Source organism: Myotis daubentonii, chromosome 11, assembly GCF_963259705.1.
Source record: "Myotis daubentonii chromosome 11, mMyoDau2.1, whole genome shotgun sequence".
NCBI classification, from domain to species: Eukaryota; Metazoa; Chordata; class Mammalia; order Chiroptera; family Vespertilionidae; genus Myotis; species Myotis daubentonii.
In genome coordinates, this window is record NC_081850.1 from 8,905,823 (window position 1) to 8,933,676 (window position 27,854).

The 27,854-nt window shown below is 42.2% G+C and overlaps 2 protein-coding genes across 5 annotated transcripts in view; one reads left to right on the plus strand and one right to left on the minus strand.

The window, feature by feature from the left end:
• Positions 1 to 27,854, minus strand: part of PTPDC1 (protein tyrosine phosphatase domain containing 1) — an 88,736-nt gene that overhangs the window by 43,751 nt on the left and 17,131 nt on the right. For 3 of the 4 annotated variants that reach the window (XM_059656443.1, XM_059656444.1, XM_059656445.1), the window contains exon 2: positions 16,800 to 16,887. In XM_059656443.1, the coding sequence (XP_059512426.1) occupies positions 16,800 to 16,881 (82 nt within the window). In that variant the 5' untranslated portion in view covers positions 16,882 to 16,887. The remainder of the gene's footprint in view (positions 1 to 16,799; positions 16,888 to 27,854) is intronic. The other variant, XM_059656442.1, reaches the window with a different exon arrangement.
• Positions 643 to 6,673, plus strand: LOC132211825 (retroelement silencing factor 1-like). The gene is made up of 2 exons (XM_059656441.1): positions 643 to 762; positions 823 to 6,673. Exon 2 carries the CDS (start codon positions 944 to 946, stop codon positions 6,131 to 6,133), a length of 5,190 nt encoding a protein of 1,729 aa, XP_059512424.1. The 5' UTR covers positions 643 to 762; positions 823 to 943; the 3' UTR covers positions 6,134 to 6,673.

Consider the following 27,854-nt stretch of genomic DNA (forward strand, 5'->3'; position numbering starts at 1 on the left):
AAACATTTAAATCAATCAGAAGCTGTCAGAACCAACTTTGTCAGAACTCTGGAAAATACTGAGAGATGTACAGCAACCAAGCAAATGCTGAATCAAGAGAAAAGGCAACATTTTCACTTGTCTTTGCCCCACCTACTCTCCACCTCCCACTCCCCTGCTTGGCAGCACTCTGATAATTATTGTGTGTTTGTTCTAACCTGTCTGGGGATACCTGAAGGACTGATACAAGTTACTCACTCAGGGCAGACAAATAATGGTCGCTACTTGAAAATACTGAGTAATGAACAAAAAATCTGTAGCCTCCTAGGGCAAAAGACTACTGCTGAGATATTGGAAAATGCTACCCAATATTTAAAGAATTTAACCAATTTCACACAATATCTTTCAGAAAATAGAAGAGGACAGAACATTTCCAACCCTTTTTATGAGGCTAGGATCACTCTTTCACCTAAAAGCAAAGACTGTACAAAAAACAAACTACAATTCAATGTCTCTTTAGAACTTAAGTATAAAATTCTCATCAAAATATTAGCAAATCAAATTCATCAATGCATAAAAATAATCACACACCATTATCAGATGGGATTTACTGCAAGCCTGTGAGAATGGATAAACATTCAAAAATCAATCAATATACTCGCCTCTCCTCTTAGCCTGGCTGGGCGTCGTGCTGGTCGGATCAAAAAAGTAAACATTGTGGAGGGACACTGATATGTTTGGAGAGAAATGGGAACATATACAATGAAAGAGTAACATTGAAAGGTATGGCCTCATCCTGCATCTCTGAATTGAGCTTGGCTTCAGCATTGACTTTGTTCTCAGAAAACGGGCTGCTCCTTTGTAGAGGAGATTCATATGTTCAGTCATAGCTGGAGTTTTTCAGATTCCTGACATTCAAAAAACGTGATTTTTAATACACTTCTACTACTTTAATCAATCAACAATGGATTGGAATGCTAAACTGAATAGTGTCACCTTACAACCAATGTATCCTAAAAAACAGTCATCTCTTTTGGAGCCGAGTATAATAAACACACCACCTCAAGTTCCTTTAAACCCTCCTGCAAGTAACCATCCTGCATGTATGTTTCGGAGTAACTCAAATCCAGTTTCACAGTCACCTCTCAACATCAGAAATACAACTTCCCAACAAATCTCTGCTTCTGATAAACATGGTAGGACAATTTTTGCCTCACAAGCTTCATTGGAAAGAAAAACTTATGCAAATGTAAAAGGACCCAATCAACTAAATAACAGTTTGCAAATGTCTCCAGGAGTTGCACAAAATGTGTGGGCAAACTCACCAGTGAGAAATTCTATGTTTTCTCACACGGGGGCAGCTGTTTCTCAACAAACTGGTTTTAGAACTAATCCACCAAATGTAAATGCACTACAGAATCAATTTGTAACATCAGAAATCTATCCTATGCAAGGACAGACGGTCCCTTCTAATTCTGTAAGAGTTCCTGTAACTTATCAAGGACACCAGAGACTTACCTCATCTTTATCAGAGCGACAGGCTGACTGGGCACAACAGTATACATCCAATGGACTGACTTATGCAGATTACAGACCACGCCCAGAGCAATACAGTTATCCACCACAAAGCTTTTTGCAAAGTCCTACTCTTCAGAAACAAAATACTATGCAACTTACATCAGTACAAGTTAAAAATAGTAATCATTCAAATTCTGCACTGACATTACAGTCAAAGCAGACTGCATCTTTACCGTCCTATCAAATTGCAGTTATTCAGAATGAAAAAAGACTTCTTCCTCCTTATGACTGTAGGTATGCAAGCCAAACTTTGCAAAATACTCAGCATGTTATTAATCACTCTTCAGAAGTTCCTCAGAGTCAAGAAGTTCATACTTCTGAAATGAGGAAAGACTTTTGCAGGGGCTTTCAACAGCAAAACCTCAATGAAAATGTCAGTATAACTGGAAATTTTTGTAATATGAAAGTAAATACTAATGTCAATCAGCCTGTTAGTGAGCCTACTAGATCTGTGGATGATGTTCAGATTCTTCCTCAAAATAATCAAGAAGAAAGAGTAGATTTTTCTAATCTGACTTCAAGTCAAGTACTGGACACAAATATTGTAAAAGAGAAGTTAGTGAAGGATATTAAACAATTAGTAGAAATGAGAAAGAAATTTTCTGAACTGGCAAGGAAAATTAAAATTAATAAAAATGTTTTAATGTTAGCAGGTTGTACTAAGGCTAATAGTGAAACACCTCAAAATTCTGAACTGTCTCTGAAACAAACTGGCAATACCCAGTTTGGACCACATGTAACCGCAGCCACTCCAGAGACTGCAGTGGATAAATCACCAAAAGCAGTGGAAATAGCAGAAGAAACAAATAGAATGCACAGTACATTGAATTCTAATAATCAAGAGACCAATTGCAGGAATTCTAACCAGGTTAATTCGATTTTACTAAATTCTGTGTGTTTGGGAAAGGGGCCAGTGCCAGACCAGTTACATAATTTAAAAGATACCACGTCTTTCAAGATGCCAACTATGGAGAATACTCAGTTTTCATCAGGAAATACAGTCAATGTTAAAGAAAATGTGCAAACCAATTCTGAAACAAGTTTAGTTTCTCAGTCTACGGCCTCTGAGTCATACGCTTCAAAATATCTAAATGAAAATAGGCTACTTATCAGTCTCCTTGCACATTCAGATGAAATTGAGAAAAGGTTAATGAAAGATGGTTGTGAAACTACTAAGGATTCTAATCCACACAGTTTTAAAATGAATGCTAATACCCAAATCACTAATAACCAACTGAACTTGAAAACCATGGAAACTCCAAGCTCTTGTAATATAAACATGAATGTATCAGAGAATTCTTTTTGCCTGGACCATAAATTCCCTAAAACTGGAGTACCTCTGAATGCGGACAGTCATTTGGAATTGCTAGCAACATGTCTTAATCTGTGGAAAAAAAACCCTTCTGAACCTACAGAGAAAAAACAGTGTAATGAGTTAACAACACAGAGAACAGCAGTTGGAATCTCGAAAGCTGGGGAAATCTGTGATAAAACTCCAGTTTCACTTGTGGGATATTCTCAGAATAAGATGGAAAACTGCTCACAAGTAACAACTCTGCCAATGGCAGTGCAAAGTTATGAATCTCCAGGTGCAACTACTATTAAGGGAACAGAACTTCAGATTGCTGTGGTGTCACCCTTAATTTCAGATATCAAAACATTGCCTGTCAATGGAATAACACCTGATCCTTTACCCGAAACAGTCTATCCAGTTATTAAAGAAGGCAGTGTTTGTAGTTTACAGAATCAATTGGCAGAAAACACAAGAGTGACTGCTGTATTGAAAGTGAACGAACCAGTTACAACAAATAAGGTTTTGCCACTAATTCAGAAGGAAAAGCGAAATACGTCAACTAATGGTGATTCAGAAGATGCACCTAATAACAATCAAGGAAATCCAGTAGAATCTGAACTAAATATTCACTGTCCTGTGAGTGATCAGCAAGCTTCATCTAACTATAAAGACAATGATACTGTGAGTAGTGAGTTGTTGCAGATTGACAATATATGTTCTCTGGTTGAAGGTGATACATCTTATAATTATCAAATAGCAAAGATATTCAGCTCACCTCCTATTGAACAGATTGAGTCACAGAAATCATTACCAAATCTCCAAGTGATTAGTACTAAAAAACAAAAAGAACAATTAGACAATATCACTGAAAAGATAGAACTTGGTTTACAAAAAGATAATTTTTTACAGTACACAGATGTTTTATATAAAATACCTGATCAATCAAAGTCACCACAACCTCTAGAGTTATCTTTGAAGAATGTTGATTCAAGTAGTGAAAATCCAGAGGAAAACAATTTGAAGCATTATAGTAAAAAAGTAAGCACAGCTAAAGATATGTGTTCATCAGCTGCTCTTAATCAGGACAGTAACCCCCAGGAAATTGATGTGTCCTGCAATCACACTGCCCAGGACCCTGCAGTAAATGAGGTTCTTGATAACACATCCATTTTCTTCCCACACAATCAGCTTTCAGAACTCTCAAAAGAATTTCCCTATGGTATTGAACCTGTGACTACACATGAAGATTCTCCAGCAAAACAAATAACGGACAAAAACTCTAAAGATGAGTCTTGTGATAAAACCAGCTGTGACTCCAAAGATGCAACTGACGACATAAAAATTACAATATTAAACTCAGAGCAAATGAAAGAATTATTTCCCGAACAGAATGATCAATCTTGTGAGTTAGACAAATTTACAAACTCTGAGAAAGAATGCCCTGTCCCAAAAAAAGGAATCCACTGTGTCTCACCAGTACATACAGATGGAGAAAGTTCCAATTTTGTTACGGATTCAGAGAAAGACGATGTCCGTTGCTGTGCATTGGGTTGGCTCTCTAATGTTTATGAAGGAGTTCCCCAGTGCCAGTGTAAGTCCATCAATAACTTGAATTCAAAGGTCGAAAATGGAAAAGATCAGTATTCTCTGGAGACCAACAGGTGCAAGGAAGTAGAGAGTACTTCTGATAAAGATTATTCCATAGTATGTAATAGTTCTCCAAATAACAATCCAAAGATTGCGCTGACTTTTCCAATTGGGAAAAACCCTTTTTCTGAAACAGAACAAGGCAAGACTATGAAAGTTCTATCAGAACCAAAATGCAGCTCACTAAGGACAGAACAAGAATTAGCCGCCACATCTTTTTCTAAAGGGGATAAAAAACTAGATTCCTTAAAATGTCACAAGAAGAAAAGAAAACTGAAATTTCATGAGATGACTTCTCATTCTAGTGCTAAAAGAAAGTTTTCTCAAGAGAGCTTGCAGAGAAAGATCATAGCACAAAATTCAAGTCCACCTAAAGCAAAGCCAGGTTTCTCGACAAATAAAAATAAAGATTTGCATATAAAAAATGGTTCTTTTGTACAGAAATTATTTCCAGAGAAGATAAAATTGGAAACAGGTGATCGTCAGCAAAAAGTTTCAGCAAAAAGGAAGTTAGGTGAAGGGAGCATACTTAATTCAGAGGTAAAGAAGATGAAGTATTTTAAACAAGAGCAAAATAAAAATGGAGATGGTACTTTGAAAACATGTACTCTTGTGTCAAACCCCGATGGAAGAGCCAAAGTTAAAGAAAAGACAGTATCTAATGTTAAATCATTAGTCTCTACGTCTAAGGATAATTTGCCTAAAGTTGTTATAACGCTAGAGCAGTATTTGCAAAGGCAGAAGCATAAAGAAGCAATGGGTGTCAAAGTATCAAAATTAAACTGTGAGAAAAGTATACCATGTGATTCTCAATCCATGAGGTCCAGTAAACTTTCTATGCAAGTGGGGAGTTCTGGGAAATCAGATGAGAGACACAGTAGCAGTGTGCAGACTTCTGAAGAATCATTAAGTATTTGTTCAAGCCATGATAAAAACACAAAAATTCACCATTCTCATGTTTCAAAATCACACCTTTTGGGGAATGCTAAAGAAACAGTTGGTGGAAAGCAACCTGATAAAATGTTCATTGATAAAACCAAATTAGATAAAAATTTAAACAACATAAACAATGGAGGTGAACGCAACCACTTGTCTCCCCAAGCAAAGGAGCAAAGGAAACAATATCTGAACAGAGTTGCATTTAAATGTATTGAGCAAGAGAGCATTTGTCTCACAAAACTTGAGAGTTTGCCGAAAAATATTAATAAAGAGAAGAAAGTGGAAAATAAACCTTTACCTCAGAAAAATACCACTGAAAAACAAAGCATGCTGGAGTTTAAATTATGTCCAGATGGACTGATTAATAAGAAGATAAACTCCACTGAAGAACAGAAGGATCTGCAACCTTGTCCTAGGAAGGAGCAAGCCCCTGTGCAAGTTACAGGAATAAAAAGTTCCAAAGAAGACTGGATAAAAGGTGCACCTGAGGAGAAAAGGATTCCAGAAGCCAACCAAGAAATAGATGACAATGTCTTGGCTAATTCAAGAAACACCAACAGAACCTTCAGTGCAGATGGACTTGAGACACTAAAAAACCCAGTAAAGGATTCAAAAGCAATGTTTCAAGCCTTCAGGCAGAAGTATCTGGAGAAGAGAAGCAAAAGCCTTGGTAGCAGTCCTTTAAAAGAATTCTGAGACTTTAATTCTTATGATTCTGTAACTGGCATGAATTTTTATTATTTTCTGTTCAGAATATTTTGTTGGGAATATACATAATTTCTGTGATAAAATGCCTCAGTCAGAGTTAGTTACGATTTAGGTTATGTATGTCATTGAGAACCTTATTTGTGGGTAACAGACAAAACTAAATGCTATTTTCAGGGAAATCATATGGCATGGAATTACAAAAGTATTGAGCCAAGTGTACCATTATTTTAAAAGGAGTTCTTATAAAAATCTTATTTTTAAATGCTAATTTACCTTTTGTGAGGCAAAATATTCTTCAGTTAAGGACTTGGTGATTTTAGGCAAGACTTTAAATATATTTTTGTCTTTAAAACTAACTGGCAGAACTTAGTTTTCAAAAGTGCTCTCTGTGAATGTCAAAGTATATCCTAAGTATTTTATATGTAATTGTTAACTTTTTTTGTCAGAAGTCTTGTTTTACACTTAGTAAACTGACAGATTTTTGGATAATACTGAAACATTACTTTTTATACTTGAAATAAACTTTAAAAAAAAAATCAATCAATATAAATATATATATATGTTATATATATATATATATATATATATATATATATATATATATATATATATAACAAGCTAAAGAAAAAAAATCATATGAGTAGATTTTCAACTGACAGAAAAGGCATCTGATAAATTCCAACACCTATTCAAGTTAACAAAAAAGGGCAATTAATTCAACTTGTTATAGAGCATCTATTGAAAACAACATCATACTGAAAGGTATGGATCAGGATGGAGGCAAGATATCTGCTCTCATGACTCTTATTCTGCTCAGTAGAAGTTCTAGGCCACTACAATAAGGAAAGGGGAAAAATAATATCATACATATTATAAAGGAAAGAAACAAAACTATCCTTATTTGCAGACATGATTGTTTATACAGGAAATTCCAAGGACTCTCCAAAACCTCCTAGACCTAATAAGTGAGTTCAGCAGACTGCAATGAGATACCACAAGAAACGTACTAGAATGCCTAAAATAACTAGTGACAACACCTAATGCTGGTGAGGCTGCAGAGAAATTTAATCACTTACATTGCTGGTAGGGATGTAAAATGGTATAGCCATTCTGGAAAATAGTTTGGCAGTTTCATATGAAACTAAATATGCAACAATCTTATGACCTAGGAAGTACACTCTTGGCCATTTATCACAGAGTAATGACACAATTCATGTTCATTCACACAATAATCTGTATGTGCATGTTCACACAGCTTTATTCATAATAACCCAAAACTGGAAACAACCCAGATGTCGTTCAATGAGTGAATGGCTAAACCCCATACCAGAGAATGCTACTCAGAAATAAAAAAAAAAATACACTGTAGATACGCACAACAACCTGGATGAAATTCAAGTGAATCAGGACAAGTGAAAAAGGCTAAATCTAAAAGGCTGCATGTTGTATGATTTCATTTATATAACATATTTTTTTGTTTGTTTGTTAGGCCTCATCCAAGGATATTATTTCCACTGATTTTTTAGAGAGAGTGGAAGGGAGAGAGAGAGACAGAGAGAAACATCGACATGGGAGAGACACATTGATTGGTTGCCTCCTACACACACCCCGAATAGAGCCAGGGAACTTGGAACCAAGGTACGTGCCCTTGACCAAATTGGACCTGGGACCCTTCAGTCTGTGGGCTGATGCTCTATCCATTGAGTCAAACCTGCTAGGGCTATAACATTCTTAAAATAAATGATAGAAATGGGAAACTGGTTAATGGTCATCAGAGGTCAGAGTCATGGATGTAAGTGGGTTTGACTATACAAGACAACAGGAGGGATCCTTGTAGTGATAGAAGTGACCTTATCTTGACTGAAACAATGTCAATATCCTGGCTGTGATATTGTACAGTTTTAGTTTAGTGTAAGATGTTACTATTGGTAGAAACTGAATAAAAGGTAAATGGGATCTTTCTGTATTATCTCTTACATTTGCATGTGACTGTATCATTATTTCAGTATTTTAATTGAAAGTGTATATATAGTCAAAGAAAAAACAGCCATTAGGCAGGTCTAAGTAAAGGTCATTTAGCAGAGGTCTGGGCTAAGGCAGGGGAGGCAACTAGTACAGCATGCGGCATGTGACCTGGCAGGGTGTGAGCCTTGTGTGGAAAAAAAGACCTGAGTTGGACAATGGCCAGGCAGGGCTCGAAGACTGGTTGTGAAAAGGATTGGGTAAATAAGTAAACACATTGGGGATAATAAGAGCCAGGTTTCTCATTTGTGGAGAAGAGAATTAGAAACATAAAAAATGAGGAAAGCTAGAATGATGGTATATGGCTCGTTTAGAATGGAAGTACCAATACAACCTCATGGTTTTCAATATATACAGATAGAACAGAAATAAATATGCATGTAAAAGTGGATAGACACAGCATGTGTATATACGAACATACACTTCCTAGCTTTGTCTTCTAGGGAGCTTGGGGATGATGACATTCCAGTAGTAGTGGGCACATCCATTAGTGAGCCCATCTTGATTTCTAAATCCATTCCCCACAAGGCCCTATGGAGAACTGGCTGATTTCAGAGCTGGGACAGGAAAAGTACAAGATGAGACTAAAAGAGCTTGGTGTGCCAGAAAGCAAGGAATGCAGGAATGGTGGGGAAATGTCAAAAGACATAGCGAGCAGCTTGAGGGAGCTGTTACTGGCCAAATATGGGACAATTTGAGCATCCAAATAAACTGTGGTAAAGAATTATATTCCATTAAGCAGAATAGGAATCTACAGTGGGAAAAAAAACCCCCAAAACTAAACAAATAAATGGATAGAGTTCTTCCATACAGTAGAATGCCAATTAAGAAATGCAGAAGGAGCCCTAGCTGGTTTGGCTCAGTGGATAGACTGTTGGCCTGCAGCCTGGGTCCTGGGTTTGATTCTGGTCACGGGCACATGCCTGGACTGTGGGTTCGATCCCCAGTGCGGAGGCGTGCAGGAAGCAGTCAACCAATGATTCTCTCTCATCATTGATGTTTCTATCTCTCTCCCTCTACCTTCCTCTCTGAAATAAACAAAAATATATTTTAAAAAAAGAAATGCAGAAGGAATGATGGAATTAGAAAACTACTATTTAATTATCTATCATAGTAATAATTAATTCAGCCAAGAAACCCCAATAGATGATAAAACTACTGGGTGAAAGTTGAATGAGGACCAGGGCATTTACATTAGTCTCAAAGCATCACTCCACAAAATATTAGTTATGAGGTGAAGCATCCATCTTATATAAAAACTGCTGTTGGAAATTTCAACCCTGCTATTCTGACTTCTGTCTTAAATAATAAGGAAAATAAGACTACTCCCAGAGAGGCTGTGAACTATGCCCCAGACAGAGTTGTAAGTGCTGACACCAGGCCAGGCCTTGAGATATGGTCTCATGGCCCCTTCCCAGCATGCAGGCCTTCTTTCTCAGAAGGCCCGGAAGTCTCAATCCAAATTTGGGAGACAAAGGACTAGCAAAAGTATAAATAGAGTTTCCTCCATATTGGGGGCCCAGAATTTGAAAGACACATTTTTCTCTGGGCCTGCGCAGAATTTAATAATAAAATGTAACTCCCTTTCTCTAAGTGTGGCTTGGTTTTTAACCCGGTCTTCTGCAACAAAGGGAGAAAGAATAATTTATAATGGATTAATCTCGGCAGACACCACTTTGCTGACAATCAAACTTATCGTTTCCAGTGATGGGGCAAATGACATCTTCTATCTCATGATGGATGTAATGAGAAAAGCACAGAATCACTTCTGTGATATTTCTGTCCAAAATGCATAACCTCAATCCTGTCATGACTAAATAGGAGATAAAATTGAATTGAGGAACATGCTGCAAATAATGGCCTGTAATCTTCATAAAGTTCACAAAAGCACAAACTATGGTCATTGAAAGACTCTACAAAACCATGACAAGTATCCTTTTAATATTAAATTTTGGTATATCATATACCAAAGAATATTTTTGGGTCAGTTGACGAAACTTGAATGGTGATCTCTGGGTGAATAGTAATCAGTATATAGAAATTCTTTGTGTGCTTTTCTGTAAGTCTAAAATTATTTCAAAATAAAATAACTAACGTCACAAGAAGATAGACAACCAAACATCATGGGCATCCTGATAAAAGAGAACAGTACCATCCATGAAATATTGTTGCCCAAAAAACCCAAACCAACCTGACTATAGACTCTACATTCCTCTACCAACTCAGTTTATAGAAAGCACCATCCTATCTAATAAAAGAGAAAAATGGTAATTGGCGTACGATGATACCCTTTTCATTGGCTAATCAGGGCTATATGCAAATTAACTGCCAACTAAGATTGGCAGTTAACTGCCAACAAGATGGCGGTTAATTTGCATATGTAGGCACAATGCAGGGAGGCGAAAGGGAAAGCAGGAAGAAGCCCCCTGCCACTGACAATGATCGGAAACCCAGGGGGGAGCTAAGAGCTGGGGGGCAGGGCAAAGGCGGCCCTGGGGCCGCCTTTGCCCTGCCCCCCAGCCATGATCAGAGAATCAGGTGCCTTTTCCACCCTGGCCAGTGATAGCAGGAAGTAGGGGTGGAGCCAGCGATGGGACCTGGGCACGATCGAAGCTGGCAGTCCCAGGAGCTAGGGGCCCCTTGCCTGGGCCTAAAGAGGAGCCCACGATCGCGGGGCCACTGCAGCTGCAGGTCCCCGCTGCCCGGGCCGGACGCCTCAGCCAGAGGCGTTAGGCCTGGGCAGGGGCAGAGCCTGCAACCACGGGGAGCTGGGGGTCCCCTGCCCAGGCCTGACACCTCTGCCAGAGGCCTCAGGCCTGGTCAAGGGGCCGATCCGGTGATTGGTGATCGGAGGGTGATGAGGGTCAACTCCGCTGGCCGAGGCCTCAGGCCTGGTCAAGGGGCCGATCCGGTGATTGGTGATCGGAGGGTGATGAGGGTCAACTCCTCTGGCCGAGGCATCAGACCTGGGTGGGAGGCGGAGCCGGGGATTGGAGGGATATGATGGTCCCCTTGCCCAGGCCTGAAGCCTGGGTCAGAGGCGTCAGGCTTGGGCGGGGGGTGGAGCAAGCGATCAGTGGAGATGTGGGTCCCCTGCCCAGGCATGATTCCTGGGCCAGAGGCCTCAGGCCTGGGCGGGGGCCAGAGCCAGTGATCAGGGGGAGATGGGGGTCCCCTGTCCAAGCCTGACACCTCTGTCAGAGGCGTCAGGCCTGGGCAAGGGGCCGATCCTGCGATTGGAGGGTGATGGGGGTCAACACCTGAGGGCTCCCAGTATGTGAGAGGGGGCAGGCTGGGCTGAGGGACACTCCCCCCCACACACACACACCCAGTGCACGAATTTCATGCACCGGGCCCCTAGTCTATAATAATAAAAGTGTAATATGCTAATTAGACTGGACATCCTTCTGGACGCCCTTCCGGTTGCCGTTCTGGATGACCTTCAGGATGAAGCCTGGGCTGCAAGGGCTGCAGCTGCGAGGGCTGAGCCCCTTGCAAGAATTTCGTGCATTGGGCCTCTAGTGTGGATATAATCAGCAAAATATAGATCATGGCAAGCTCTATTGGGCAAAAAACCTGGTTTCTTCAACAAATAAACTGTAAGTAAAAAGGAGATAGAGGACATAGGGGGGAAACCCCATGTTAAAAAAGAAGTAAGATACAGATCCTATCTAATAAAGAGGGAATATGCAAATTGACCATAACTCCATGACAAAGATGGCGACTCTCACAGCCAATAAGGAGGGAATATGGAAATTGAGGGTCATTCTGTGACAAAAGATGGTGGCGGCCAGGCCTGTCTAGAGGGCCTGTGGGCAGTGCACAAGCGTGGAGGCGTGGAGCATGCGGGGTGGGGCGTCCCACCCCGGCTGGTCCAGGCTGTTGGGCAGCACACGTAGGTGCGGAGCAGCCAGTGGGCAGCTCTGGGACAGTGGGCAGCGCCCTCCAGGCCAGTGGGAAGCATGCACAGGCACAGAGTGGCTGGTGGGCAACGCACACAGGTGTCCAGCCCCGCCCAGGCCACTCCGGGCCTGTGGGCAGCGCACGCGGAGAGCCTCTGGGTCGGGGAGGCGGGCTGATGGAGGGTGGCCTGTACTCCCCACATGGCAGTGGTGGCAGCTGTGAGCACACCAAGCGGAGCCTGCAGGCTGAGCTGAAATAGCACCTGCAGGCCATCAGCGCCGAGAAGTGGCTGCACAAGTCCCACCTCTTGGCCCAGAAGGTGCATGATCGCAGGGACAGCCACCGTGGCAGGCCAGATTGATGTCCTCCTGGCCGTGCCACGGGGGTTTGCGGATCTGCACAGTTGCAGGCCTTCGGTGCGCACATCTTTTCCTCACTCCCCTGGCGTGCGAATGTCCCCCAGCACACCTGCAACAGTCCCGGACCATGGTGTGCGCAAATTCCCCCCCGCCCCCCGCCCCTCCGCCACACTTCCATCAACCCCAGCATGCCTACATCCCCCACAGGACTTGCACACGTCCCCTCCGACACACTCATGTCCTTTGGAGAGTGTCTGGGTGTTCTGGGTGCTGAGGGTGGGCACCTGTGAGATGACAGTGAGAGGGCGGAGTGGTGATATCCTGTTCCTGCGGAGGCCAGTGCAGTGACGAGATCACCTCCATGGGGCTAATGCAGGTGTTGAGGTGGGAGCAGGTGCAGACAGACACACCTGGTGGGTGTGGGTGGCCGTCGCTGAGGTGCCTTGCGTCAGTATTCAAGATCAGGAACTCAGAAGAGGCGAGGAGTTCCGTCCTCTCAGTGAAACGGTGGGATAGTCGGGGCAACTGCAGAGGAGGAATGTGCACTTTGGGTGCTGGTACCCATGAACGAAGGCTGCCCTGACTGAGCCTCGCTCGTTGGGGCCTAGCTCACTCCTGCCAGGCAGTGGGTGACAGGACCTGCTTTTCCGAGTTAATGAGAGAAAACATTGATTCTCCTGCTGCCCACGAAGGTGGAAAGTGGAGTGGTGAGACATGCGGGGATGAGCAAGGTTACCTGTCTGGGGGTTCCAAATCCACCATTGGTTCCTTTCACCACTGACTAGAGATATACAGGGTGTCCCCCCAAAATGTATACACACTTTGAAAACCTACTAATTACAATGGGCTTAAGCATGAAAAGAAAGAAACAACAATGGAGCTGTCATCTGTTAAAAGTGCGGGCACAAACCAGCAGTCGGACATTCCCAGAGGGATCCCGGATTGGAGAGGGTGCAGGCCGGACTGAGGCCCCCCACCCCATGAATTTCGTGCACTGGGCCTCTAGTCTATAATAATAAAAGCGTAATATGTTAATTAGACCGGATGTCCTTCCAGACAACCTTCCAGACGAAGCCGGGGCTGCGATGGAAGCCCAGGTCCTGGGTGCTGGAGATAAGTCCGGGTCCCAGGTGCCAGAGGGAGGCCGGTGCTGGTGGCCAGGGGAAGGAAGGCCTACTCTTGCACGAATTTCATGCATCTAGTTGAATTATAAAATATTGACCTTTATTGGATCTCGATTCACACATACATATATGAGATGATTAGAAATTTGAGCAGTGTTTCGATATTTGCTAACATAAAGCAATTATTAACTTTTTTAGTTATGGTTATGACGACATGTTTAATAAAATGAAGTAAATGGAAGCACGAGAAAGGGCTGGGTGATGGTACCTCCATGGGGAGGGGTGGTACCTCCATGAGTATCTTTACTGTATTCTGTATACTTTTGTAAATTTTTGAAATTTCCCAAAATAAATGTTTGATATTTTTTTCTAAAAGTAGCAGAACTAAGATTTAAATCTGTCTGTCTCATTCCAAAGCTAGTTCTTGATAAGTCTTTATTTCTTTAATAATAATTTAAATATTTTATGTATTCCCTAATTAATTTTTCCCATGATTCACTGGCGAACATTTTTTCCCCCTACATCAGGGGTCCTCAATCTTTTTAAATGGGGCCAGTTCACTGTCCCTCAGACTGTTGGAGGGCCGGACTATAGTTTAAAAAAAAACTATGAACAAATTCCTATGCACACTGCACATATTTTGAAGTAAAAAAACAAAACGGGAACAAATACAATATTTGTATTTGCATGTGGCCCGTGGGCCGTAGTTTGAGGACCCCTGCCCTACATATTTCCCCACTTTATAAAAGTGAATTCTAAATATTTCAACCACTTTCCTACATATATCCAAGGTCCTTTTAAGTGAATTATAAGTGTTTTCAAAAACTTTACTACATATATCCCAGCGTTTTCAATGTGGAGTCTAAGTGTTTTAAACACTATCCTACACATGCCATAGCTCTTTTAATGGGAATTCTAATTTTTTCAACACTTCCCTACACATTTCACATAACTACTAAGTGTTTCAAACACTTCCGTAAACATTTCCCAGCCTTGCCAATGTGAATTCTAAGTCTTTCAAACAGTACCCAACACATTTAACCCTAACACTAAATGCTAACCCTGACTCTAGTCCAAACCCTAATCCCTAACCCTAACTCTAATCCTACCAATAACATTAACCCTAACCCGAAATCCTAACTGTAACTCTAACTCTAACCCTATACTTAACCCTAGCCCTAACCTTAACTCCGAATCCTAACCCTAACCCTAATCCAAGCCCTGACCCTAAATCCTAACACTAACCCTAACCCCAACCCTAACCTTAACACTGTCCTACACATGTCACAGCTCTTTAAACCTGAAATCTCAGTATTTCAACTTTCCTACACATAACCCTCACTGGTGAACATTTTAAAAAAAAGAGTTCCCATCCCAATGTTAACTCAATAAAGAATAACTGGCTACTTTTGTAGATTAGATGCACTTTGAAAAAGTTAGATGTAGCCCTAATTCTCTCACATCAATGCTTCTCTTTTTCTGTCTCAACCCCTCCCTTCAACTCTCTCTCTAAAAAAAAAAATCAATAGAAAAAATATCCTCGGGTGAGGATTAGCAACAACAACAACAACAACAAAAAGATATAAATTAATTAATTTTTTAAATTTTCCAGATTTCCCCCCAAATTTAAAATTACCTATATTTATATAATGAGGACAGTTTTAATTAAAAAGATGGTTTTGGGCCCTAGCCAGTTTGGCTCAGTGGATAGAGTGTCCGCCTATGGACTGAAGGGTCCCGGGTTCAATTTCGGTCAAGGGCATGTACCTTGATTGCAGGTTTCTCCCAAGGGCACATGCAGGAGGCAACCAATTGATGTGTCTCTCTCTCATCAATATTTCTCTTTGTCTTTCCCTCTGTCTTCCACTCTCTAAAAATCAATGGAAAAATATCCTCGGGTGAGGATTAAAATAATAAATAAATAAAAAGATGGTTTTGGGAAAGGTAAAAATCAGCTTACTTAGTGAATCACAATAGAAGTGCTTGTAGAAGTCTAGAGTTTTTTGATTGTCACTGTAATTTGGGGACATTACTGGACTCCATTGGGGAGGACGCAGGGATCAGTGCTGGGGCTCTCCTGCACAATGAGGAGGTGCCCCACCTCTAAAGCCAACAGACTCCCCAGGGAGAAACACCAACTAAAAAGTAACACTGCAACAAAAGAAAGGACAAGGGAAAAGGTTCATCTAACTTTGACACTTGTTAGCTGAAGAGTTAATAAACAACCCATTATTCTACAATGGAAGCAGTAAGCATACACCATTGTTGCATTTGTTTTAGACAGCATTTCATTCTAAGGCAGTGACACTAACATACAGTAAGTGTGGCACACAGACGCTGTCCACAAATGATAGTAACCAGTAATAGTCAGATACAATATAGACAGACAAATGAGGATCTAACAGGGTTATTAAGTGGGAAATACTGGTTTTCTTGGTGGAAAAGAGCTCCCCCTGGTGGAGGAGATTCCAACAAGTGCACAATCAACTGAACCACTCTCAGCAAGCATTGAACTCCATCCAATAACTTTAGACCCATACTCCCTTACTTTTCCTTATATTATCTAATCCATACTTTGGGGAAAAAATACTATACAGAAGAAATAAAGTGAACTTGGGTAAAACCCAGAGTGGGCACTAAGAAAATCATGCAATGGTTACTGTCCAAAAAACACACCAAATTACCCAACATCTCTTGGCTGACTGAAGGGCCAAAGAGGCACAAAATCAAGGCATGCTCCCAGCTTACAACTTGTGACAGTAAGAAAAAGTGAGGGGCAAGTGGCAGTGAGAGTCCAAGTTACAACACCTTTCCTTCCTGGTACCACGTGAAGGCAACCACGGAGAGACAAAAACTGAGAGGAGCAGGGCTAGCGTGCTTCTGAATGTGCTTTACAAGTGACACTGCGAGTAACCAAAGAAGAAAAGAAATGAAAGTTTGATTCACAAGGAGGCGTTTGATGAGAGGAACAAATGGATAATTTCAGTCTAAGAATTATTAAGGAGGCAAACATTGTTTTCAATACTTTCTTAACAGGCCAAGATCATTATTCAGGATTTAGAAAAGGAATTTTAACAGGCAAAACAGTCAGACATAAATAAACAACAGGCCACAAGTAGTACCTGTAACATGGGATTTCAATATGAATGAAGAATCATGCCTTTTCTTTCACGTCCATTCATATAGTTAGTTTGATTAAACTCTAGTTTGCACAGAGACAAAAAAAGCATATTAAAGAACGATTACCTTTCATGTTTGCAGCATGCCCACTGTTATTCACCAAAGTGGAATATGGTGGTTCATTCTGAGGCAAGACTCCTGCAGCCATGGTCTTCTGTTGAGAGGAAAAAAAATTATTTTTTGAAAGACTGCCCATTGGTTATTCATTTACTAATTATCTGTAATATGCTAGACCTCTGCAGTATAACACAATAGTCATTAGCTAAGTGGCTGCTGAGTACTTGAAATGTGGCTAGTACAGATTTGAGATGGGCTGTAGGAGTAAAGTACAAGATTTGGAAGACTTAGTACAAAAACAAAGAATGTACAATATCTTATGAATATTTTTACATTCACTCTACATTGAAATATTTTTATATACTGTGTCATTTTAATTTTTAATGTTGCTACTAGAAAATGTAAAACTGAATACATGGGTCACATGATAGTCTACTGGATGGTGCTGTGCTAGATATTAAGGACATTATAGAGGAAACCAGACATGTTCTCCCTTATACATTTATAATCTGTCAGGAAGACGAAAAGTAGACACAAATAATGCTACTATGTGCTTAGTGTTACAAGACAGGCTTGGACAAGCATGAGGGCTGTCCACTTCAGGGTGGCTGCAAGGCATCAAGGAGAAATCAGAATTTGAACTGGGCAAAAGGAGTAACATTTACTGTGGACTTGACAGTATACAAGGCAATTGAACAGAACCATTCATTCTTTACTAATTTCATTAATTGAGGATTTACAAAATTTATGTGACTTTCATCTGTAGTTAAATTTTATGACTAAGTGATTTTTGTGTCACTACAGTTTCCACTGAGGAAAGTTAAGTAAATATGTCAAAAAAGCAAAAACCGTCACCGTTCTTAAGCTCTTACCATATGTAAGACTGTGAATTGAGAAACTTACATAGTGGTCTCTTCTGATTCCTGAAACAGAGCAACTAATCCCCTATGGTTCCAGCCGGTTTGCTCAGTGGATAGAGTGTCGGACTGCGGACCAGAGGGTCCAGGGTTCAATTCTGGTAAAGGGCACATACCTCAGTTGTGGGCTCCTCTCAGGCCCGGCCCTGGTCAGGGTGCATGCAGGAGGCAACCAATCGATGTGTTTCTCTCACATAGATGTTTCTGTCTTTCTCTCTCTCTAAAAATCAATGGAAAAATATCCTCAGGTGAGGATTAAAAAAAATAATAAATAAACCCTTATAAATTCCTAAGTGAGAAGAGCACTAGGAGCATCTTTTGTTCTAATAAGGAGGTCATGATTAGAAGTGGGGGTGCAGATGTCCTCTAGGGAGGTGGGGGTGCAGATGTCCTCTAGCGGAACCCTACCCAACATGAACATGACCTCCGCAATATCTTTGAACAGAAACAGTGATGTCATCACACAGCTCTGGTAGTTAGAAAGCTCTTCATAATGCGGGTGCTCTGTGATTCTGCCCATTGGTCCTACTTCTGCCCTTTGAGCCCACACAGAACAATAAACCGTTTCTTCCATGTGTCTAAAGTTGGCGATCATGCTCCCCTTACTCCCGAATTACATCTTCCCAGACTATACACCAGCAGTTCCTGTCACCACTCTTCATGTGTAATGGTTCTAGACCTCACCACCCTGGATATCCCTTTCTACTTACACTCCAGTTACTCATATTCTCGTGCCCAGAGCTGGAGTCTATCCCCCAGAAGTGGTGTGATCATCGAAAGAATTGCCCTGACTGATTTGGCTCAGTGGATAGAGTGTCAGCCTGCGGACTGAAGGTTCCCAGGTTCGATTCCGGTCAAAGACATGTACCATGGTTGCAGGCACATCCCCAGTAGGGGGTGTGCAGGAGGCAGCTGATCAAAGTTTCTAACTCTCTATCCCTCTCCCTTCCTCTCTGTAAGAAATCAACAAAATATGTATTTTTTAAAAAGAATGAAAACAGCTCCCTGGTCAGGACAGTATGTGGCTTACCATCACATTAGTGTTTTCAGCAGGCTCAAAACACATCAGGATACATCAACAGTCAAAGAAAAAACTGGCTAGAAATAATTTGTTAATACATCTTGAGGTTAAAATATACATTCAATATGGATGGTTGAAAATATATCAAATTTTAAAGTGAGATAAAAGGTAGAGAATAAACTCTCCACTCCTATCACCCTGCCCAGGTTTTACTCCTCAGAGATAACAATGTACTCATTGGCCTTTATTCTTCTGGGGTGTAGGAGGTCACTCTACTTATACCTCTGGTTATTAATTCATCGTAATTAAACCGTAGTATAAAATCCTGGCATAAAAGATGGGGAAATTGGCTTAATATCTAATACACACATACATGGTCTGGGTACACACACCTTTTTAGAAAAATATTTATCAAGTACTGTGCTTGGACCCATACAAAAGAAGATACTCTTGCTATCACCACACCTGTGCTGCTCAGGGTTAAACATTCTAGGCAGCAGTGTCCAATGGACTTTTTCTTTCATTTCATTTGTTGCTTAAAACAAGGGCATACTTGTGTGTTTTGCTGCAAATTTGGACTATGTGTTTCTTATAGGACCAAGGCCTCTGGTCCTTAGATGCTGCTTGGCTTTGATTTATCCTTAACTCGTTGTTGTTATTTCCATAAAAGGTGAATGGAAGGTAAACTTTCCTTTTGTTATTGGAAAATCAAATTCCACCCTGGCTTGAGGGAGTGGGGTGGCTCTTGGGGTACCACTGAACTAAGCCTTTTCAGAAGCCCCCATGAGTGAATGAGGTGTGGCAAAAAACTTTATTTGCATGGGGATATATTCCTTGGGTTGCAAAGTCCCATGTCCTTTAACCCAGTCCTGAAAGAGGGGCAGCTACGGTTCCAGTAAAGCCAAAAGCAAGGCCAGTGTCCAGAGCTTTCCTTCCATGTTGCAGCCGGGTCCAGTCCAAACATTTAGGTTAATTAAAGTCCATGGTGTAGAGTCCCACAAGGGTGAGCCACGAGGGTGTAGGGAGTGTGCCCTGTAGAGAGCTCCTGGGAAGGCGCATGAGCTGACTGTCGGCAGAGCCACGTCCTGGAAACATACCTTGCCAGAGGCAGGTATGTTGTCAGCCAGCCTGACCTTTAGCTCAGGCGCCAGGGGGTGGGTTTCATTATCTAAGTTCAGCCAGGCACCAGGAATGGACACAATTATCTGGGCTCAGCCAGGAGTAACAATTACAAAGAAGTCATAAGAATGAAGAATTGCAGTTTGATCTTTAACCATGATTTCACATAATTTCCTTTGTCTAAAACTTTAGTAAAACTTCCTGGTATCAGGCTATATATAACAAACACGCTGCACCAGCTCTGGGTCACTGTCTCTCCATCAGCGGGCAGCGTCCCACCTGGCCCCAGCTTTACTTAAAGTCTTTGTGTCTCTCTCTTTTTTTCCTTTTCTCAATCCCCAGCCGCCTCTACTCAGGACTCGTCCACTCTCTAGCCGTGCTGGTCACAACTAAGAGAGAAATACTTATAGTGCCCCGTGAAACAGGAGAGCCAGGAACCCTGCACATGAGAGATTCCTTCGTGTAGTTTATGTATTCAGGTTTCACACCCTTGCAGTGGCCACACCTATTCTGGCCACTAATTTGTTCTCAGGTGTGACTGACATACATCTTCCCACATTGCTCAGACCTTACGGGGCATGTGTTTAAACTGCCTTTGTCCAGTCCCTTCCTCCACTGCTTAGCAGGGAACAGACTTGGAGAGTGTTAAATTAGTAAAGCTACGTAAATGGCAAGCCTATACTATCTAGTCTTCCCTTTACTCCTTTCCTGTTAAATAATAACCAGGTTATTATAATGGTATCACCTACATTCTGAAAGTATCTTTATTTTATCCTTGTACTCAGCTAATAATCTGGCTACTTACAGAATTCTAGGTTGAAAAGCATGCCAGAATTTTGAAGGTATTTTCTACTGTATTTTAGCTAACAATACTGCTGATGACACTAACCTGAGACTTGTAACAGATCTACTGCAGTATCTGTATCTTTGGTTTCTAAAATTTCACAAGGATATGTATTGGGAGCAGACCCTTGTCACTTAACTCAGTTGGTTCCTGCTGGGCCCTTATAATATGCAGATAGATGGCTCATTCAGCAGTTAACATTTTTTTTTTTTGAGTTAAATTTTTTTTTTTATTGCTTAAAGTATTACAAAGGGTATTACATATGTATCCATTTTATCCCCCCGCCCTAGACAGTCCCCTAGACTCCCCTATCACCCAGTGTCTTATGTCCATTGGTTATGCTTATATGCATGCATACAAGCCTTTTAGTTGATCTCTTACCCCCCTACCTCCTGCCCCCCAACCCTCCCCGGCCTTCCCGCTGCAGTTTGACAATCTGTTTGAGGCAGCTCTGCCTCTGTATCTATTATTGTTCAAAAGTTTATAATGGTCTCTATTGTCCATGAATGAGTGAGATCATGTGGTATTTTTCCTTTATTGACTGGCTTATTTCACTTAGCATAATGCTCTCCAGTTCCATCCATGACGTTGCAAATGGTAAGAGTTCCTTCCTTTTTACAGCAGCATAGTATTCCATCGTGTAGATGTACCACAGTTTTCTAATCCATTCATCTACTGATGGGCACTTAGGCTGTTTCCAGATCTTAGCTATGGTGAATTGTGCTGCTATGAACATAGGGGTGCATATATCCTTTCTGATTGGTGTTTCTGGTTTCTTGGGAAATATTCCTAGAAGTGGGATCACAGGGTCAAATGGGAGTTCCATTTTCAGTTTTTTAAGGAAACTCCATACTGTCTTCCATAGTGGCTGCACCAGTCTGCATTCCCACCAGCAGTGCACAAGTGTTCCTTTTTCGCCACATCCTCTCCAGCACTTGTCGTTTGTTGATTTGTTGATGATAGCCAGTCTGACAGGTGTGAGATGGTACCTCATTGCTGTTTTGATTTGCATCTCTCGGATGATTAGTGACTTTGAGCATGTTTTCATATGTCTCTTGGCTTTCTGAATGTCCTCTTTTGAAAGGTGTCTATTTAGGTCCTTTGCCCATTTTTTGATTGGATTGTTTATCTTCCTTTTGTTAAGTTGTATGAGTTCCCTATAAATTTTGGAGATTAGGCCCTTATCAGATATGTCATTGGCAAATATGTTTTCCCACACAGTGGGTTTTCTCGTTGTTTTGTTGATGGTTTCTTTTGCTGTGCAGAAGCTTTTTATTTCGATGTAGTCCCATTTGTTCATTTTTTCTTTAGTTTCAAGTGCCCTAGGAGCTGTATCAGTGAAGAAATTGCTTCGGCATATGTCTGAGATTTTCTTGCCTTTGGATTCTTCTAGAATTTTTATGGTATCCTGTCGTACATTTAAGTCCTTTATCCATTTTGAGTTTATTTTTGTGTATGGTGTAAGTTGGTGGTCTAGTTTCATTTTCTTGCATATATCTGTCCAATTTTCCCAACACCATTTATTGAAGAGACTATCTTGGCTCCATTGTATGTTCTTGCCTCCTTTGTCAAATATTAATTGAGTATATTGGTTCGGGCCAATTTCTGGGCTCTCTATTCTATTCCATTGATCTATATGCCTATTCTTGTGCCAGTACCAGGCAGTTTTGAGAACAGTGGCTTTGTAATACAACTTGATATCTGGTATTGAGATCCCACCTACTTTGTTCTTTTTCAGGATTGCTGCAGCTATTTGGGGTCTTCTTTTATTCCAGATGAATTTTTGGAAAGTTCGTTCTAGATCTCTGAAGTATGCTGTTGGTATTTTAATGGGAAGTGCGTTGAATTTATAGATTGCTTTGGGTAGTATGGACATTTTAATGATGTTGATTCTACCAATCCATGAACACGGTATGTTCTTCCATCTGTTTATGTCTTCCTCTATGTCTTTTTTCAACGTCCTGTAGTTTTCTGAGTAGAGGTCTTTTACCTCTTTAGTTAAGTTTATTCCTAGGTAGCTTAGTTTTTTCGGTGCAATGGTAAACGGGATTGTTTTTATAATCTCTCTTTCTGAAAGTTCACTATTGGTGTATAGAAATGCCTCAGATTTCTTGGGGTTAATTTTGTATCCTGCTACATTGCCAAATTCATGTATTAAGTCTAGTAGCTTTTTGATGGAATCTCTAGGGTTTTGTATGTATAATATCATGTCGTCTGCAAATAAGGACAGTTTTACTTCCTCTTTTCCAATTTGGATGCCTTTTATTTCTTCTTCTTGCCGAATTGCAATGGCTAACACTTCCAGTACTATGTTGAACAGGAGTGGTGAGAGGGGGCATCCCTGTCTTGTTCCTGTTCTTAGGGGAAATGGTGTTAGTTTTTGTCCGTTGAGTATGATGTTGGCTGTGGGCCTGTCATATATGGCTTTTATTATGTTGAGGTATGATCCTTCTACTCCCACCTTGCTGAGAGTTTTTATCAAAAATGGGTGTTGAATTTTGTCAAATGCTTTTTCTGCATCAATTGATATGACCATGTGGTTTTTTTCTTTCAATTTGTTTATGTGATGTATCACGTTTATTGATTTGCGGATATTGTACCATCCTTGCATCCCTGGGATAAATCCTACTTGGTCATGGTGTATGATCTTTCTGATGTACTGCTGGATCCGATTTGCTAAGATTTTGTTGAGGATTTTGGCATCTATGTTCATGAGGGATATTGGCCTGTAATTCTCTTTCATTGTGTTGTCTTTACCTGGTTTTGGTATTAGGGTGATGCTGGCTTCATAGAATGAGCTTGGAAGTGTTCCTTCCTCTTGAATTTTTTGTAGTAGCCTGAGGAGGATAGGTTTTAGTTCTTCCTTGAATGTTTGGTAAAACTCCCCTGTGAAGCCGTCTGGTCCTGGGCTTTTGTTTGATGGAAGCTTTTTGATGACCAGCAGTTAAAATTGACTGGACTCCTGGTACCATGAGGAGGTGTGTACTATCCTTATCTTCTTTTTCTCAGGTGGGAAACCTTGTCTGAGCTCACACATTTCTAGCTGCATTTTTTCTCTATTCATTAATGCTGGGCATTTCAAATATTTTTAACAGAATCATTGTTTTACTTTGCATATCGTTATTTAGTGAGGCAAATCAGTTGCTCAAAGGTTTTTAAAAAATGAATTTATTTATTAATTAATTAATTTATTTGTTAATCATCACCTGAGGATATTTTTCCATTAATTTTTAGAGTGTGGGAGAGGGAGATAGAGAAACATCGATTGGTTGCCTCCGACCAGGGCGGGGCATCGAGCCTGCAACCAAGGTACGCATCCTAGACTGGAATCGAACCCAGAACCCTTCAGTCTGTGGGCTGACGCTCTACCCACTTAGCCAAACTGGCTAGGGGAAAAAAAATAAATTCTTTATTAATAAACAGCCAGCTGCAGAGCTTAGCCCCATTTCCTACTGGATATTTGCCCCTTTCTTACTGACTTGCAAGATGTTCTTCTATATTAAGAATATCAATTCTTCACCATGTATGTCAAGTATCTTTTTAACAGTTTACCATACTTTAATTATGTTAATGGTGGGTTCTGCCTAGTATTCTCATTGTTGTGTAGTCTGTTTCCTTGGACTTTTCTGGCTCTATTGCCACGATAAGAAAGGCTTTCATCAATACGAGATGTCAGTCCCGTTTTAGTGCCTCCCATTCCAATGGCTAGATGCCATCCCTTGTTGCAGGTTAACAGCACTACTGCTAACATGCAACAGTCTACAGAATTAAAGATGGCCCATCTTTGAAGAATATCATATGTATACTAATGTGACTATACTTTGAAAAAGTAAAAATTATTTTTATTTGTAAATTATCTACATTTGTAAAGCTTAAATACTATATTTTTACCAAACAACATGAATACATGCTTTCTTTTTTAAAAATACATTTTATTGATTTTTTTACAGAGAGTAAGGGAGAGGGACAGAGAGTTAAAAACATCGATGAGAGAGAAACATCGATCAGCTGCCTTCTGCACACTCCCTACTGGGGATGTGCCCGCAACCAAGGTACATGCCCTTGACCGCAATCGAACCCGGGACCCTTCAGTCCGCAGGCCAACGCTCTATCCACTGAGCCAAACCAGTAAGGGCATGAATACATGCTTTCTATGAAAAAGTTATTCTTCTAACCTAGGAAAAACAGTGGAAGAATAGAAAATTTTAAAGGTTTAATACCCGAGACTTACTACATATTACTGCTTCCATAGTTTTGCCTTTTCCAGAATGTCACAGAGATGGAATCATACAGTATGTAGCCTTTTCAGATTGGCTTCTGTCACTTATTAATACACATTTAAGACTCCTCCATGTATTTTCATGGCTTGACAGCCATTTCTTTTTAGTTCTGAATAATATTCCATTGTCTGAAGATGTCACAGAAGGATAAATGCATCCTTCAGTTTATTCATAAATTCACCTACTGAAGGATACATTTGTTGCTTCCAAGTTTTGGCAATTATGGATAAAACTGCTATAAATATCTCTGTGCAGGTTTTTGTGTAGACATAGATTTTTCAGGTTCTTCAGGTAATCAGCAAGGAACATGATTGCTGGGTCACATGGTATGAACATGTTTAGTTTTATATATTACTAGAGGCTCAGTGCACAAAATTTGTGCGGGGGGGGGGTGTCCCTCAACCCAGCCTGTACCCTCTCCAATTTGGGACCCCTCGGAGATGTCCAACTGCCTCTCGCAATCCAGGACCACTGGCTCCTAACCGCTCGCCTGCCTGCCTGCCCCCTAACTGCTCCCCTACTGGCCTGATCGCCCCTAACCACCTCTGCCTCGCCCCGCACCCGGGACCCAGGATTCCCTCCTCCAGCCAGTCGCAGGCACCCGGGACCCATGCTTCCCTCCTTCTGGCTGGCTTCGCCCGGGCCAGCCGCAGCTGCAGGGGACCATAGGCGGGTGGCTTCACCAGGGCCGCAGCTGCAGGTGCCCGGGACCATGAGGCGGGTGGCTTGTCCCTCTCCTGGGCCACAGCCCCAGCCACTGCAGGGCACACAGCTTGTCCCTCTCCCAGGCTGCAGGCACATGCACATGCATAGCCACTGGAGCCTGGGACCGTGGGGCAGGCAGCTTGTCCCACACCCAGGCTACAGCCTGGCTAGTCCATTTCTCTCTTGCGAGCTCATTTGTGCCTGGATGGTCCCTATTCCTCTCTTGAGAGCTCATTTGTGCCTGGCTGGTCCCCATTCATCTCTCCCCAGTGTTGAGTGTCTGAGCCGTTAAGGCATGATGGCGTGAGGGCATGATGACCATTTGCATATTAGCTCTTTATTATATAGGACTAGGGGCCCAGTGCACGAAATTCGTGCACTGGGTGGGGGGGGGGAGTGTCCCTCAGCCCAGCCTGCCCCCTCTCACATACTGGGAGCTCAGGCATTGACCCCCATCACCCTCCAATCGCAGGATCGGCCCCTTGCCCAGGCCTGATGCCTCTGACAGAGGTGTCAGGCCTGGGCAGGGGACCCTCATTTCCCCCCATCACTGGTTCTGCCCCCAGCCCAGGCCTGATGCCTCTGACCCAGGCATCAGGCCTGGGAAGGGGACCCCCAGACCTCTCCGATTGCTGGCTCTGCCCCTTGCCCAGGCCTGATGCCTCAGCCACAGGCGTAGACCCCCATCACCCTCCGATCGCCTGATCGGCCCCTTGCCCAGGCCTGACGCCTCCGCCAGAGGTGTCAGGCTTGGACAGGGGACCCCCATCTCCCCCCGATCACTGGCTCTGGCCCCCGCCCAGGCCTGAGGCCTCTGGCCCAGGAATCATGCCTGGGCAGGGGACCCCCATCTCCCTCTGATCGCTTGCTCCACCCCCCGCCCAAGCCTGACGCCTCTGACCCAGGCTTCAGGCCTGGGCAATGGGACCATCATATCCCCCCAATTCCCAGCTCCGCCCCCTGCCCAGGCCTGATGCCTCGGCCAGAGGAGTTGACCCTCATCACCCTCCGATCAGCAATCACCGGATCGGCCCCTTGATCAGGCCTGAGGCCTCCAGCAGGGGTGTCAGGCCTGGGCAGGGGACCCCCAGCTCCCCTCGGTTGCAGGCTCCGTCCCTGCCCAGGCCTAATGCCTCTGGCTGAGGCGTCTGGCTCGGGCAGCGGGGACCCGCAGCTGCAGCGGCCCTGCGATCGTGGGCTCCACTTTAGGCCCAGGCAAGGGACCCCTAGCTCCCGGGACTGCCAGCTTCGACCGTGTCCAGCTCCCATCGCTGGCTCCACCCCTACTTCCTGCTATCACTGGCCAGGGTGGCAAAGGCGCCTGATTCTCCGATCATGGCTGGGGGCAGGGCCAAGGCGGCCGCAGGGCCAAGGCGGCCCCAGGGCCGCCTTGGCCCTGCCCCCCAGCTCTTAGCTCCCCCCTGGGTTTCCGATCACTGTCAGTGGCAGGGGGCTTCTTCCTGCTTTCCCTTTCGCCTCCCTGAATTGTGCCTATATATGCAAATTAACCGCCATCTTGTTGGCAGTTAACTGTCAATCTTAGTTGGCAGTTAACTGCCAATCATAGTTGGCAGTTAATTTGCATATAGCCCTGATTAGCCAATGAAAAGGGTATCGTCGTACGCCAATTACCATTTTTCTCTTTTATTAGTGTAGATTCCTATTTTATAGATTAGGAAACTAAGGCAAAGACAAGTCAAATAACTTGCCTGAATTCACAGAGCTGTGAAGTAGTAGATCTGGGATTTGAAACCCCACACAGTTCAGCTCCAGAGTTGTATGTATGAACCATTACACATACAGCTTCTCAACAATAAAGACCTCACACTAAACAAAAGCTTATTAATCTATGCTTTTTAACTCAGCTACACTGGATCTGTACCATTTATTATTCCTTTGCTTGCAAGAAACTTTTCAGATCTCCCTTCCCACAATGAGATTTTCAAATTTGTTTTGCTTTGTGCAGGTAATTGGCTGATCCTTCATCCAAATCTTCATTCATTGCTATCCAAGACATATATCAAGAACACAGCCCCTTACATTTCAGTCTCCTTCCTTCCAACAGAAACACAAATACAGCTGGTCTTAACATAAGGTCATAAAATCCAAACACATTTTCTTTTTTAAAAAAATATATTTTATTGATTTTTTACAGAGAGGAAGGGAGAGAGACAGAGA

Excerpts from the sequence above, each read along its gene's own strand:
- LOC132211825 (XM_059656441.1), top strand. The coding sequence starts at position 944 with ATGGATTGGAATGCTAAACTGAATAGTGTCACCTTACAACCAATGTAT.